Genomic DNA, 14,633 nt, shown 5'->3' with positions numbered 1-14,633 from the left:
TTTTGATGTTTGTGGGTATCATCTCTGGAAACCCTCCACGAGACAGAACTCGTGCTCTTGCGAAAGCAAGAGAATCAACGGCTAATTGTATAGCTCAATGCAATCGTGTGTACCCGCGTTAGTGGTCATTTTTATGGTCATGATCTTATGTGTTTCATTCTAATATTGCTTGTTGATCATAGGAGCATTTCTTACTTGTTTTGCTTCTGAGGCATAGTTTGTTCCAAGTTTGGGGATGGCGATGAGCTCAACATCAACTTGGAACCTGTTCATACACGAGTCTCGGTAGTAGTATCTTTTATCTCCTCCGGCTATGGTAATATCTTTTCATTCTTCTCTTTAAATTAATATGTCTTATCTTTTGGTGAGTATATGGTTGAAACATTGAGGACAATGTTAGTTTTAAGTTTGGGGATGGGGTATGACTTTCAGCCATGACCATGGGGTTTCAAAAGACAAGAAGGTTCGATAAATTCGACCAAATTTGAAAAATTTTGGGTAGATTTGATATGACTTTAGTGGTATGCTGAAGTATGTTGATGCATGTGTTTCAGTTTTGGTGAATGTTATGCATGTTCTTAGTCTTTTTCATGAATGTCGAGTCCTTTAGCGTTTGTTGTCTGATCATGTGAGCAGCATTCTAAGGAAGAAGAAACATTTCTGAGGGACCTATACTAGTCATTAGTGGAGACTTAAACCCATGTGAGATATCTGAGCCTTTATATTGTTTTCGAGTGTACTCTTCTGCGCTAACTCTGAGTAGAATGAAGAGCTACTCAACCTCGTAACTTTTCAAAGAGCTTAGACGATCTCATGAGCTCAACTTTCTTAGCCACTAGGAGTGACATCAGGATAGCGACCTTACCCTTGTAGTCCATGAAACCCGACAATAGTGTCAACTTTAGGGAAACGGATACTCCACCACCCATTCACATACTACTCCCGAGAATGAAGATTTGGAAAGTATAGAAAGAAGAATGTGAAACAAAGTGAGAATGAAGAAAAATTTGTTTGTTGAGAATACAAGTGTTAGTGTTCTTGTTTTGTTATGAAAAAAAAATGAAAAAAAAAAGAAAAAAAAAGTGAAAAAAAAAGATTGAGTTTACTTGTTATTTTGTTTGTGTTGTGAATAATAAAGTGTTCAAAGCAAAAGCTAAATTTAGTAGTTGTTTGAGCGTTCTTTTTATTGAAGACGTCGACATTCTCGGGTTGTCATCACTTCCATTTCATTACTTGTATCCGTTGACCTTTACGAAGCAATGTTAGAGGGTATAGTGGGTGAGAAGGGTGAGTGAACTTCCTCATTCCATTTTAGTGGTTATTTCCATTCTTTAGAGATCATTTCGCTCTGAAACTTGTTATCCTCATTTGTTTTGTATGTGTTGAGTTTATCTTTATTCCATGCTCACACATTAGAGTGAACCGTATTATCTATTTTTGAGTGATTTCATGTTTAAGAGTGTATAACCGTGAGGCTAAAGTCGAGGCGAAATGTACTAAGATAGAAATCGAAGTTTTGTGACTTTGAACTTAGATGATGCTCATTATGATTGGACACTTACATTTTAGGATGAGACTACTAGTGATGAGGCTTTTAGCATATATATGCGTTTATCGATTTTGATTCGCTTGTTTAGCATGTTTGAGTGTGTCATTAATTGTCATTATCTTATTTACATCGATGTTGAACTCTTTTATGTCTTTGAAATCTTGAATTTTGTGGGTATATTCTCTGGAAACCCTCACGAGACGACACTCGTCCACTAGGGGTAACCTAGGGGTTTAACGGCTTGTTGCATATGCTAAATGCAATCGGGATTCCTCCGAAAGTGAGTTAGGATTTTACTTTAAGTTTGTTTGCTCGAGGACTAGCAAATTCCAAGTTTGGGGATGTTTGATGTGGCGTTAAAATGCCACATTTGGATCGCTTAACTTCGAAAAGTTAGTTCTTTTCGTGTTTTATTTCTAATTATTTATAAGTTTTTCTTGGTAGGTATCTTATTTGGAGTTTGACGCTTCATTCGGAATAAAACGGAACATTTATCACATTTTATCTCATGTGGAAGAAACCGGAAAGAAAGAGAGACCAGGGGTATTTTGGTAATTTTGGCAGAGATCAGAGGTTAAGTGGCAAGTGGAGTCGATGGCGAATCCGGCGGCGAAGACGGAAGTTGAATCGGAGTTTGGACGGAGAAGTTATGATAGAAAGAAGTCGAGGGACATTTAAGTTCTTTTTTTTGAAAATTAGATGTGTAGAAATATATGCTGAAGGCACTCCTTCGTTTCTAAGTGAGAATCAAAATAATAGCCCAAGAGTCCAAAGAAGAAGACCAATGAGAAATTTTATGAGCACCTCATGGGTTCACAAGTCAAGTAGTCTAATGAAGGTGGCCCAAGACTAGTCAAGTCAAAGATTGACTAAGGGTTTTGATTAAAAGAAAAAGAGGGCTTCTTCTCCACAGATTATTAGGGTTTAGAGGAGAGGAGATAGAGAGAGAAAAAGAAAGGGGTTGCCGGCCAAAACTCCGGCCAAAGTTTTGGCCGGCACGGCTGAAACAGCTGGAGTTCGGGACAACACCATTGAAGCTGCTCGGAACTCCATTGAAGCAGCTCGGGTTCATCAACCAGCACGGGACAGAGGCAGCCACAGCTCGGGTTCTTGATGAACATGAAGAACAGGTCGGGAAGCTTAGGCAACTAAAAGACAGCAACTCGGGACCCTAAGGGTTGTGAGCCGGCAACTAGACCGACCTTTTTCCTTGCCGGAACCTTAGTTTTGTTGGCCGGAACTTTCCTCTCTTTGGCCTAGATCTTCAAGGGTTATTCCGGCCATTCCTTTGGTCGGAAAACCTAGGGTTTTACTTGGGAATTTGTTGTCTCCATCTCTTTGTGTTTGCCTTGTGTTTGGTTGTGATTTATTTGAGATTTGGTTGTTGCCAATTTCTAGTGAGAGAAAGCTTGAAGCTAGATTTAATGGTGGATTTTGTTTAAGGAAGAAGATGATACTGGCTGATAAGGGGAGGTCAAGTTCTGCTGAGAGGACACCTATTATACACTGTTAAGGGGACCCCTGCATTCTGTTACAGGGAGATTGACAGCACTTGAACACTTATATTTCCCGTCGATCTTAGTCTCGCGCCTCATCGGAATAGGGAGATTCTCGCCTTAACTCATGTCTTTCTTTATTTTCTTCCCATTTATTATTTGTATCGCCATGTCTAGCTAACTTTTGTATTCGGATACTCGTGATACATGTTTTGATGTGACAAATGAGTTTTAATGATGAAATCTTCCGGGTTTTTAGACCGTTCATGGACTAGAATCTGAGTTATACAAAGAGTTCGTTGACAGATCCAAGTAAATGGGTGAAGTTAACTAACTTTTCACGCTTATTGATTATTAGTAATAGTCACTATCGACTTTGTGGATCGAAGTATCCTCCTCACTTTATTCTTGCTCGACCATTTTTCCTGAATCTCTCTCACCTCTCACTTTTAGATTAGATCGTTTTATTTGTTTATTTATTATAAATCAACCAAAAACCCAACTTATTATCTTTTTGTTTTTAGTCTGAGTTAGTGACTGACACTTAAACCAGTGGGTTAGACTCTTTCGATATTCGTATTACCTTCCTATCTTCGTGGATCGATCCCGGTCTTACCGGGTTATTACTTGACGCCCGTATACTTGCGGGTGGAGACCTTTTAGGGCCATCAATAAACTATATGCATGTTGGTGAAGAGTCAACTAATATTTTGTAGAGCCTCTCATGGTCAAATCCTGCCAATACACTAGGCATCAATGTTGAAACTTATTTAAAAATAGTTCCATAAGATGTGGGTTGACTTGACTTTGGAGCTGCATATAATTTTCTGATTAAGGATCAAATGTTATCTTTGAAAGAAAGAATTAAATTTGAAGATTTGAATCACTACTTTTCATTCTAACTCTTTATCTTCTAATGCTCATCGATCATTTGACAACATTCTTCAGCCTAATTTTTAAAATTCTGATTTTTTTTAATCGTCAGATATCAATGCAAATTCTCTAAAGCAGAGAAAGGGGAAAGAAAAATGATAAAAGAGGCTACAAAAGTAGACCTACATTCGACCTAAATAGGAATGAATAGTCCATAGAGAGTGAAAAAGTTCATCAATAGAAAGAAAGAAAGTTGACTCAGAAATTGAGACTTGTAGAACTTTTAGCATTACTCGGGAAGAAAATCTTGTTGAAATATTTTTCCAAATTATGAGATATCTTATATGGAAAAGGATACTATGCCTGGCCACTCTCCCCGGTGAATCCCGGCGGGGTGAGGTGGTCGGGCCAGATATAGAGAGAGAAATTTCTCTCTCTATATCTGGCCCGACCACCTCACCCCACCGGGATTCACTCGGGAGAGTGGTTGGGCATAGTACCACGGTTTATCTTATATAATATTTTTCTCATATTTAGATAATAAAACGTAGTAAATATTAGAAACTAGTAAGAATATTAAAAGCTATTAAATATTAGCAACAGGTAAATTAGAAACTAGTAGTTTTCTAACTATAAATAGAATAGCTTATTTCTTTTGAAAATCATCAAGGAATAAAATAATTTATTTAATCATTTTGAACTTGGTATGAGATTCAACGGTCTTCAATTTGTTTTGTGAATTTCTATTGATTGGAGGAGAAAGAGCCTTCATATTCATCTTATTTTTCCGGCTTAGCTAAAGTAAATAAATAAAAAGAACATTTTGGTAAAAGGCTTGATCAACTTTATCTTCATGCTTTCACCAAAAACAAAATCCCCCCATAGTTCCATTTGTTGAGAGCTAATTGTGAGTACAGTAACTTGTTAGGAACTAAGTTATCTTACAAGGAGGAAGTGGATTGTTACACAAGCCTATGTTGCCTTCAAATGAAGAGGCTGGAATTTCGGCATTATGAGGTGGTATTTTGCCAGTCAGATAGTTCATAGAGACTTTAAATTCTTGAAGTTTCGGCAAGTTTAGTACTTCAGAAGGTATAGAACCCGTAAGGTTATTATTTGATAACGCAACGTAAATCAACTCTGTGGCATTACCGAGCTCAAAAGGTATTGGACCTGATAGATTATTTCTTGACATGTCAACAAATTGAAGTCCTTGGAGATTGCCTAAACTTGAAGGGATTTTACCCGAAATATGATTGTTGGATAGATACAAATTGTTCAGTCTGTGAAGATCTCCAATAGATGATGGTAAACTACCTCCTAGCTTGTTGTACTGAAGAGACAGATACTGAAGTTTCTGGAGCTTCCCAATTGATGTTGGCAAACTACCAGTCAACTTGTTATTAGATAAAGAGCAATACTCAAGAGAACCTAGGTTGGAAATTGAACTAGGAATGTTACCCGATAGCCTATTGTTATTCATATAGGCTCGGATTAAATTGGATAATCCACCGAAGGAGCGTGGAATGGACCCGTTTAGTTGGTTATCGACCAAGTATAGGAAATTCAAGTTCTTGAGAGAACCAATTGTGCTTGGGATTCTTCCAGAGAGTTTGTTCCCTTGCAATGTAAGTAACTGGACGGACGCTAATTTCCCAATACTCGGGGGTATGGCTCCAGATAGTTCATTTTGGCTCAGATCGAGCTGCTTAACAGATGTCATAGACTCGAAAAGGGAGGATGGTATTGCACCGGATAGATGATTGAAGGCAAAAGACACACGGTCTAATTTGGAAAATCCTTTCAAGTAGCTTGGAATGAATCCGGATAGCTGGTTCACACTCAAATCTAGTAGCGTTAGGTTCTTGAGAGAACCCACTGAGCTAGGAATTGTACCGGAGAATTGGTTTCCGTTAAGAGCAAGATAGGTTAACAACACTAATTTCCCAATGCTTGGTGGTATGGCACCAGATAGTTCATTTCCATCCAAACGAAGCTCTGTAAGTGATGTCATAGATGAGAAGATGGAGGGTTGAATTACACCGGATAGACCATTGTATTGAAGGTAAAGCTTATTGAGTTGGTGAAGATTTTGGAAAGTTGTTGGGATTGGACCAGAGACACCGTTGTCGTAAAGATGGAGTTGAATAAGGTTGGATAGTTTTCCAATTTCTGGCGGTATTGGTCCACCCAAACCAACACCACCAAGATGAAGAATATGAAGCGATGAAAGATTCCCAAGAGATGCAGATATAGTTCCATACATATATGCTATCTCATGGCTATACATCGATACTCCACGTACGAGGCTAATGACACGGCCAGTGGTGGGATCACAAGTAATACCGTCCCACTGAGTGCAACAATCGGTTGAGTCAATCCAAGTTCCTAACCGTGAAGTAGGATCACTGGTGATATTAGCCTTGAAACCAAGCAAAGCTGCTCTATCAATGGGATGGCATGCTTGGGTCGTCTTCACAAATTTAGAGATGAAGGAGAAATAGACTATGAAGAGGAAGAGTGAAAAGAACCTCATTCTTAAAGGTCAGTGAGAATTTTGATGAATGAAAGATGAGAAAACTTAGCACATCTTAAAGAAGGTTTAAGAAGATAAAGAACAACTAGAAAGCTAAGTTGACAAGTGAAGAACCATTAATTAACTAAGTTTGGATAGTTATTGGTAATTAAGTCTCACACCCACATAAATAATAAATTTTATCTGTTAAATCTGGATTTGATGATGATAAAATATATGCATGTGAGAGAAGAATATGCATAAGGCCATAATGTGTTTGAGATCTCAAAGTGTGGCATTGGATTGTAAAGCCTCTCATGCTTGAATCCTGACATTGGAGCTGCATATAATTTTTTGATTAAGGATGAATATATCATCTATCAAAGAAAGAACTAAATTTAAAGACTTAAATCACTATCTTTCAGTCTAACTCCTTATCTTCTAATGATGTTCGGTCGTGTGTACAACGTTCTTCAGCCTAATTTTTCGAATTCATGTTCCTGATTTCCTTTCCATCCTCAAATATTAATGCAAATTTTCTAAAGCAGAGAAAGGCGGAAATCTGTGCAAGGCTATGATGCCCACGCAATGAATAACATAGGAATTTTGTGCATTATCAGGTACAATCTTCAAAGTTCACCACTTGAGAACGTCCCACCTAACTTTATTTTACCTTATGTCCATAAAGATTTAAATGAGATTTCTTCATAGAGGTTTAGATGACTTTGATTTTTAGATCGGTTAGATCTCTTGATGTTAGAGTCTCTCCTTATAATAAAAGGACTCCTAATTGAATACCTCCCTATTTATATCACAAAAAGGAATGAAAGGGAAGAAATTATTCAGACTTTTCAGTACAAAGAGAAGTCAGAGAAAGAGATTTCTGGAGTGGTTTTTTCAAGAGAAGAATATTTACTTGAAGAAAAGAAGAATATTAATCTTGTGAAGCAATTTAGTCTGTGTTAAACTTCTTCAGCCTTTGGTAATTCAAACCCTAAGGAGTAAGAGATTTCTATTTCTTGTTCAATTTATCCATCATAGTTTTGGTAAAGAATTGTTATCCAAGAGTGTTTCTACGCATTTTAAAGAGTTGGTTAATCCCCTATTCGTTTAGGGAAGACTTATGTAACCCATTATTTCATCAAAGTGGAAAATTTATGGACTAGATCCGGTGGTTTTTTCACCTTCTATTTTGGAGGGGTTTTTTGCCACTTTAAATTATCTTGGTGTCTCTGCTTTTACTTTCACATCTTTTATCTTCATATTTGTGAACAAGTTAATTAGGATTTTTCCTAACAAGTCGTATCAGAGCTCAGGCTAGATTTATCGTTCAGCAATATGCTAGGATTCACTAGCCTACTATCAACTATTTTATTCATCCACTTGGCTAAAAATCCCCCATATTTCCATTTGTTGAGAGCTCATTGTTAGTACAGTAACTTGTTATAAACTAAGTTGTCTTACAAGGAGGAAGTGGATTCCCACACAGACCTTTGTTGCCTTCAAATGAAGAGGCCGGAATTTTGGCATTATGACGCGGTATTTTGCCACTCAGATGGTTCATGGAGACGTTAAATTCTTCAAGTTTCGGCAACTTTAGCACTGCTGAAGGTATAGAACCCGTAAGGTTATTATTAGATAACACAATGGAAAGTAACTCTGTGGCATTACCGAGCTCAAAAGGTATCGGACCTGATAGATTATTTCTTGAGATATCAACAAATTGAAGTCCTTGTAGATTGCCTAAACTTGAAGGGATTTTACCCGAAATATGATTGCTGGATAGATACAAATTCTTTAGGCTATGAAGATCTCGAATGGAGGATGGAAAACTACCTCTTAGCTTGTTGTACTGCAGATACAAATACTGAAGATTCAGGAGCTTCCCAATTGATGTTGGTAAACTACCAGTCAACTTGTTATTAGATAAAGAGCAATACTCAAGAGAACCTAGGTTGGAAATTGAACTAGGAATGTTACCCGATAGCCTGTTGTCGTTCATATAGACTCCCTTTAACTTGGATAATCCACCAAAGGAGCGTGGAATGGACCCGTTTAATTGGTTATCGTACAAGTATAGGAAATTCAAGTTCTTGAGAGAACCAATTGTGCTTGGGATTCTTCCAGAGAGTTTGTTCCCTTGCAACGTAAGTAACTGGACGGACACTAATTTCCCAATACTCGGGGGTATGGCTCCAGATAGTCCATTTTGGCTCAGATCGAGTTGTGTAAGGGATGTCATAAACTCGAAAAAGGAGGATGGTATTGCACCGGATAGACGATTGGAGGCAAAAGAGAGGTAGTCTAATTTGGAAAATCCTTTTAAGGAGCTTGGAATGGATCCGGATAGGTGGTTCGCACTCAAATCTAGTAGTGAAAGGTTCTTGAGAGAACATACTGAGCTTGGAATTGTACCGGAGAATAGGTTTCTGTTAAGATCAAGATAGGTTAACGACGCTAATTTCCCAATGCTTGGTAATATGGCACCGGATAGTCTATTTGAATCCAAACGAAGCTCTGTAAGTGATGTCATAGATGAGAAGATGGAGGGTGGAATTACACCGGATAGACCATTGCCTTGAAGGTAAAGCTTATTGAGTTGGTGAAGATTTATGAAAGTTGTCGGGAGTGGACCAGAGAGGCCGTTGTCATTAAGATGGAGTTCATTAAGGTTTGATAGTTTTCCAATTTCTGGTGGTATTGTTCCACTCAAACCAACGCCACCAAGATGAAGAATGCGAAGCGATGAAAGATTCCCAATAAATGGAGATATAGTTCCAAACAAATATGCTATCTCATGTACATACATCGATACCCAACGTACCAGGGTAGTGACACGGCCAGTAGTGGGATCACAAGTAATACCATCCCACTGACAACAATCGGTGGAGTCAATCCAAGTTCCTAACCGTTTAGTAGGATCACTGATGATATTAGCCTTGAAACTAAGCAAAGCTTCTCTGTCAATGGGATGACATGCTTGGGTTGTCTTCACAAATTTAGAGATGAAGGAGGAATAGGCTACGAAGAGGAAGAGTAAGAAGAACCTCATGGTCTTTAAAGTTGAGTATTGAGAGGTTGGATGAGTGAAAGATGAGAAAACTTACCCCCTCTTAAAGAAGGTTTGAAGAAGAGAAAGAACAATTAAATAAGTTTGTAGATAGTTGTTGGTAATTAAAGTCACACACTCACACCCACATAAATAATAGTAAATTTCACCAGTTTAATCTGTATTTTATGATAATAAAATGTGTTTGAGATCTCAAAGTGTGTCATTGGATTGTAAAGCCTCTGATGCTTGAATCCTGCCAATACACAAGGCGCGCAAACTTGTTTAAAAATAGTCCCATATGGTGTGGGTTGACTTGACTTTGGAGCTGCATATAATTTTCTGATTAAGGATGATGAGCATATCATCTATCAAAGAAAGAACTAGATTTAAAGACTTAAATCACTATCTTTTAGTCTAACTCCTTATCTTCTAATGTTGTTCGATCTTGTGTACAACGTTCTTCGGCCTTATTTTTCGAATTCATGTTCCTGATTTTCTTTTAATCATCAAATATCAATGCAAATTCTCTAAAGCAGCGATATGGGGATATCTGCATAGGCCTATGATGCCCACGCGATGAACAGCGCAGGAATTTTGTGCATTATATCTTCGAAGTTTGCCACTTGAGGATAGTCTTACATGGAATAGAGAAAAACTAGTAACCACTTAAATAAAATGTAAGGCCTTTCTAGTAAACGTGAATTTATTTTGAGTCGGATGTTATTGTTGAAAGTGTCTTGAATATGTGTTGATATCTCAGGGCGTGGAGTAGGTCTCACCAACCGAACCACGTAAATCTCTTGTGTTCTGTGTGGTTGTTTATTTCCGATTGTTTTTCTTGGTTTACTTGATTTCGTCGTAACAGTTATCAATCTTAATACGCCAAAGTAATAACACCAACAGATCGATCTATTACATGACATGATCTTGTTGTGTTTCAGGTGAAAAAACGAAGAGCTCATAAGCATAAATTCAAAAGAAAAATAAAACAAGAGTAACCTTTTATTGTGGGCAAAACCAGGTCGATCCAAAGTAAATTCAAAAAGAAAAACCATAAACTATCAAAGATGTTAGCCAGTTTTACAAGGAGGAAGTGGATTTCCGCATAGACCTTTGTTGTTATTAAAAGAAGAAGCGGGAATTTTGGCTTTATGAGGAGGTATTCTTCCGCTTAACTGGTTTATCGAAACGTCAAACTTTTCAAGGTTGGCCAAGTTTATTACTCGCGAAGGTATACTGCCAGTAAGCTTGTTTTGTGATAACAAAATCGAAGTTAGCTCTGTTGCATTGCTCAGCTCCGTCGGAATACTGCTCGTCAACCCATTATTTTTCAGCTCCAAAGTTTGTAGCCTACTCAATTTCCCCAGTGAACTTGGTATCTTACCACCTAAAGGATTATAAGATAGTACTAGTTTGACAATAGAATCCATGGCAACTTGGGTTCCAATATCTTTATCTATAGGACCAACAAACATGTTATAGGAAAGATCTATAGAATTGTAGTGTCCTCTTGGTTCTTGAACTGTTTTCGAAAAGACCATCCCCAATCCTCCAGTGAGCTTGTTTGAGTGAAGATCAAGATCCAGTAAAAGGGTTAAGTTCTTAAACTCATTGGGAATAGTTGAATAGAAACCATTGTTAGACAAATTAAGGAAAGAAAGATTGGTCATGTTGCTTATCCAATGTGGCAACTTTCCGCTTAATCTATTACTCGATAAATCGAGTGTTGATAAAGAGGACGATGATGATAACCATGAAGGGAGCGGCCCAACTATGCCTGTATGCGCTAACCCGAGCGAAAAAAGATCCATTTTTGCTAACCACTTCGGTACGCTAACTAGACCCAACGGATTGAATGACAAGTTCAAGATTTGTAAGTTTTTCAATTTGACTAACTGATGAGGAATTGGACCTGATATATGATTTCTGGAGATATCAAGAAATTGAAGGCTCTCAAGATTGCCAAAACTTGAAGGAATTTTACCTGAAAAATGGTTGTTTGCCAAGTACAAATCTGTTAGGTTCAGAAGATGACTAATAGATGACGGTAATTTGCCGGTCAACTTATTGTTCTCAAGCCTCAGCCTTTGGAGACTCTTGAGCTTTCCAATTGAAGCGGGTATACTACCCGTTAGCTTGTTATCGGCTAACCACCAGAACCGAAGAGAAACTAGATTGGAAATTGAACTAGGAATACTACCGGATAACCTATTTTGAGTTGCGAAAAATTGGACTAATTTGGATAGTCCTCCAATGGAAGCAGGAATTGACCCGGATATCCTATTATCTGAGAGGTCTAGAGAAGACATGTTCTTGAGAGAACCTATTGTTCTTGGAATACTACCAGAGAGTTTATTTCCATGGAAATCAAGCATAGTTAGTGATACTAACTTTCCTATTGTTGAAGGAATGGCACCTACTAGCTTATTTCCATTTAGGCCTACCTCCTTAAGTGATGTCATAGATTCGAAAAGAGAAGATGGAATTGATCCGGTAAGAAAATTATCACTGAGGTAGAGCTTGTTAAGATGGTGAAGGTTTTTGAAAGTTTTTGGAATTGAACCAGTGAGCTGGTTTGTAGCAAGGAAAAGAAGAGTAAGGTTTGACAATTTTCCAAGTTCTAATGGAATTGATCCCTTCAAGTTCTTGAGATTACTAAGATCTAGAAGGCGAAGGGACGAGAGATTTCCAAGAGATGGAGATATAGTTCCATTCATTTCAGTGTCGAAAATTGAATCGTCAGTGGAAAACAATCCCGGACGAGAAAGGTTAACGACACGACCGGTAGAATCACAAGAGATACCATCCCATTTGGTGCAGCAATCAGTTGACTTGTTCCATGTTCCTAACAATTTAGTAGGATCATAAGTGATCTTAGCCTTGAAATCTAGCAGGGCTTCTCTGTCTATTTTATTACATGCTTCTATTGTACTTGTCTTTGAGGAAAAGAAGAAAGAAAAAGAGATTAGAAAGAACAAAAATGAAGTGGATTTCATTTTAAGATGAGAAAGAAGTTTTGGTAGGGAAATTTGGATCAAATATATGAGTGGTGAGATCTCTTGTCTCCTATGCTCAACTTGAAAGCTTATTATGTACTACTAGTTGGCCTGAAATCATGGATGGGATAATAATCAATAATCAAATTTGAGAGAGATTTAAGTTTGACTTTAATTATTATATGTACCCATTTATGACCATGTCCTATGGATCAAGTTGAAAATTTATGTTTCGAAGAATTAAAAAAAAAAACTTGTGATCTTGTAGTTGAATTTGATTTTGAATATAATTTTTGAGTTTATAGCCCAAAAAACGGGTCTTAATAGGAGATTTAGTCCTCTATAATCCTATAAAGGTTTTCAAAACCAAAATAATAATATAAATGAAAATCTAGTCCATTTGGTCTCATCTAGAGAGAAATCACAAATCTCTATAATACTTAATCTTTCTTAATACCGAATATAACCTTCCTTATCTAATGTAACCGATTAACCATAAAAATCTTGGCATATCTCTTTTCCATTTTTATCTCCCTCATTCTCTCTCCAATCACATTTTTATTCAAAGTAATCTTACCTTCATTATATTCTGTAACGGAAATTTTTTATTTCCTCTCTTTTAAACTCGAAGCTAGCTGTTAAACCTTCATTAATCTCAGAACTTTTCTTTCATCTTCATTAGATTGCTCGAAAATCATTCATCTTTTATAAGGTTTAAAATTTTCAGTTTTATATTAACACCATTGTTAAGATCTAATGATGATTCTTTTTTTCCATTTATCAGATTACGATGCTCTATTATTGAACATATTACATTTGTGATCCAACTACATAAGATCTGTTTCCATCTTAACTACCTTCGAATGGAAGATTTATATTTTCTCTCTCTAAAACTTTCATAACTCTTTAAGATCTTTGATGTTTATTTCTTATTTAATGATGTGTTCAATGTTAGTATGTTATTTCTCCTTCCAATGTTCATTGTATATTTCTTCAGATCTACGTTAAATCCTCTTTTTTTTGGTTATTTTTTGCAGATCAGAATCATCTGTCCGTACAGTTCTTGATCTTTGTGATTATCCACACTTATTCCTTTAACAGAATATAAAGTACAGGTACTTTACGATAACTTTCCATGTTTTCTGATACAATGTTCATTGTATATTTCTTCAGATCTACGTTAAATCCTCTTTTTTTTGGTTATTTTTTGCAGATCAGAATCATCTGTCCGTACAGTTCTTGATCTTTGTGATTATCCACACTTATTCCTTTAACAGAATATAAAGTACAGGTACTTCACGATAACTTTCCATGTTTTCTGATACAATTTGCTAATAATATATTGATGTTTATCCTTTCTGATTCTTGTAACAGAATAAAAATTACAGTTACTTTACGATAAATTACCATACTTTCTGATACAATTTGCATACAATTCACATAAGATGATAGTATTAATGAACAAAGGTGCGTAAAGTATGAAAAATTTCTCCAACATTACACGTCCTTTTTTTACCAGAACAGTGGTCATGACAAGCATATAAAACTTCTCTTAACCTAATAAACAATTGTACTTTTCCATACATTATACATAATTTATTGATTTGTACCTGTTATTTATGATCCATCTCATTTGTTTTTTATTAAATGTTTCATTATTAATGTATGTAAATTTGATTATAATTTTTTTTAACTAATATATATGTTTTTTTTTCTTGTAGTAAACCAGCACTGATGGAATTTCTTACAGAATCATCACATAAACTATAGAAGTATAAATTACGATGAAGAAGATTGTTTTTATGATCCTGTTTGGACAACGGAGTCTTACGTGAAGACTTACAAGGAACATATAAACCCTGCCCCTAACTTCGATGAACCGTGTACATTTAATGAAGAGTCAAAAACACTACCATGTTTGATTCGCCGTAAACCTGGAAGACCAAAGACAGTAAGGATCGAGAGCTCGGGCAACATTCTGACGGAGTTTGTTTTTAAGTTACCTAGTCTACTATGTTCTTTTTATTTACAATAAAACACAGATTATTGTTCAATAAAATTTCGTTTCAGTTGTACAAAAGTTGTGTTATTTACTATACAGTATACATAATTTATGATAAACCACATACTTTATAACAAAAAACATGATTTC

General features: G+C 36.5%; 3 protein-coding genes across 3 annotated transcripts; all 3 read right to left on the bottom strand.

Annotated features, from left to right (window-relative positions):
- Positions 1 to 4,739: 4,739 nt before the first annotated feature.
- LOC147533564 (uncharacterized) lies at positions 4,740 to 6,462 on the bottom strand. The gene has a single exon (XM_086646489.1). The coding sequence runs from the start codon at positions 6,452 to 6,454 to the stop codon at positions 4,850 to 4,852; it is 1,605 nt and encodes a 534-aa protein (XP_086502615.1). The 5' UTR covers positions 6,455 to 6,462; the 3' UTR covers positions 4,740 to 4,849.
- Positions 6,463 to 7,851: 1,389 nt separating this feature from the next.
- LOC147533563 (uncharacterized) lies at positions 7,852 to 9,515 on the bottom strand. The gene has a single exon (XM_086646491.1). The coding sequence runs from the start codon at positions 9,483 to 9,485 to the stop codon at positions 7,884 to 7,886; it is 1,602 nt and encodes a 533-aa protein (XP_086502617.1). The 5' UTR covers positions 9,486 to 9,515; the 3' UTR covers positions 7,852 to 7,883.
- A 954-nt stretch (positions 9,516 to 10,469) lies between these two features.
- On the bottom strand, positions 10,470 to 12,588 carry LOC147533562 (uncharacterized). Its single transcript, XM_086646488.1, has one exon. It carries the CDS (start codon positions 12,479 to 12,481, stop codon positions 10,556 to 10,558), a length of 1,926 nt encoding a protein of 641 aa, XP_086502614.1. The 5' UTR covers positions 12,482 to 12,588; the 3' UTR covers positions 10,470 to 10,555.
- Positions 12,589 to 14,633: the final 2,045 nt, after the last annotated feature.

Source organism: Eschscholzia californica, unplaced genomic scaffold (assembly GCF_041429995.1).
Source record: "Eschscholzia californica isolate CP2 unplaced genomic scaffold, dmEscCali1.0.p SCAF_6, whole genome shotgun sequence".
Classification (NCBI taxonomy): Eukaryota; Viridiplantae; Streptophyta; class Magnoliopsida; order Ranunculales; family Papaveraceae; genus Eschscholzia; species Eschscholzia californica.
Note: the sequence above shows the minus strand (reverse complement) of the source record. Positions and strands in the feature narration are given on the sequence as shown.

What these genes read in the sequence shown, in the direction of transcription:
- LOC147533564 (XM_086646489.1), bottom strand. Translation starts at nt 6,454, where the DNA reads ATGAGGTTCTTTTCACTCTTCCTCTTCATAGTCTATTTCTCCTTCATC.
- LOC147533563 (XM_086646491.1), bottom strand. Translation starts at nt 9,485, where the DNA reads ATGAGGTTCTTCTTACTCTTCCTCTTCGTAGCCTATTCCTCCTTCATC.
- LOC147533562 (XM_086646488.1), bottom strand. Translation starts at nt 12,481, where the DNA reads ATGAAATCCACTTCATTTTTGTTCTTTCTAATCTCTTTTTCTTTCTTC.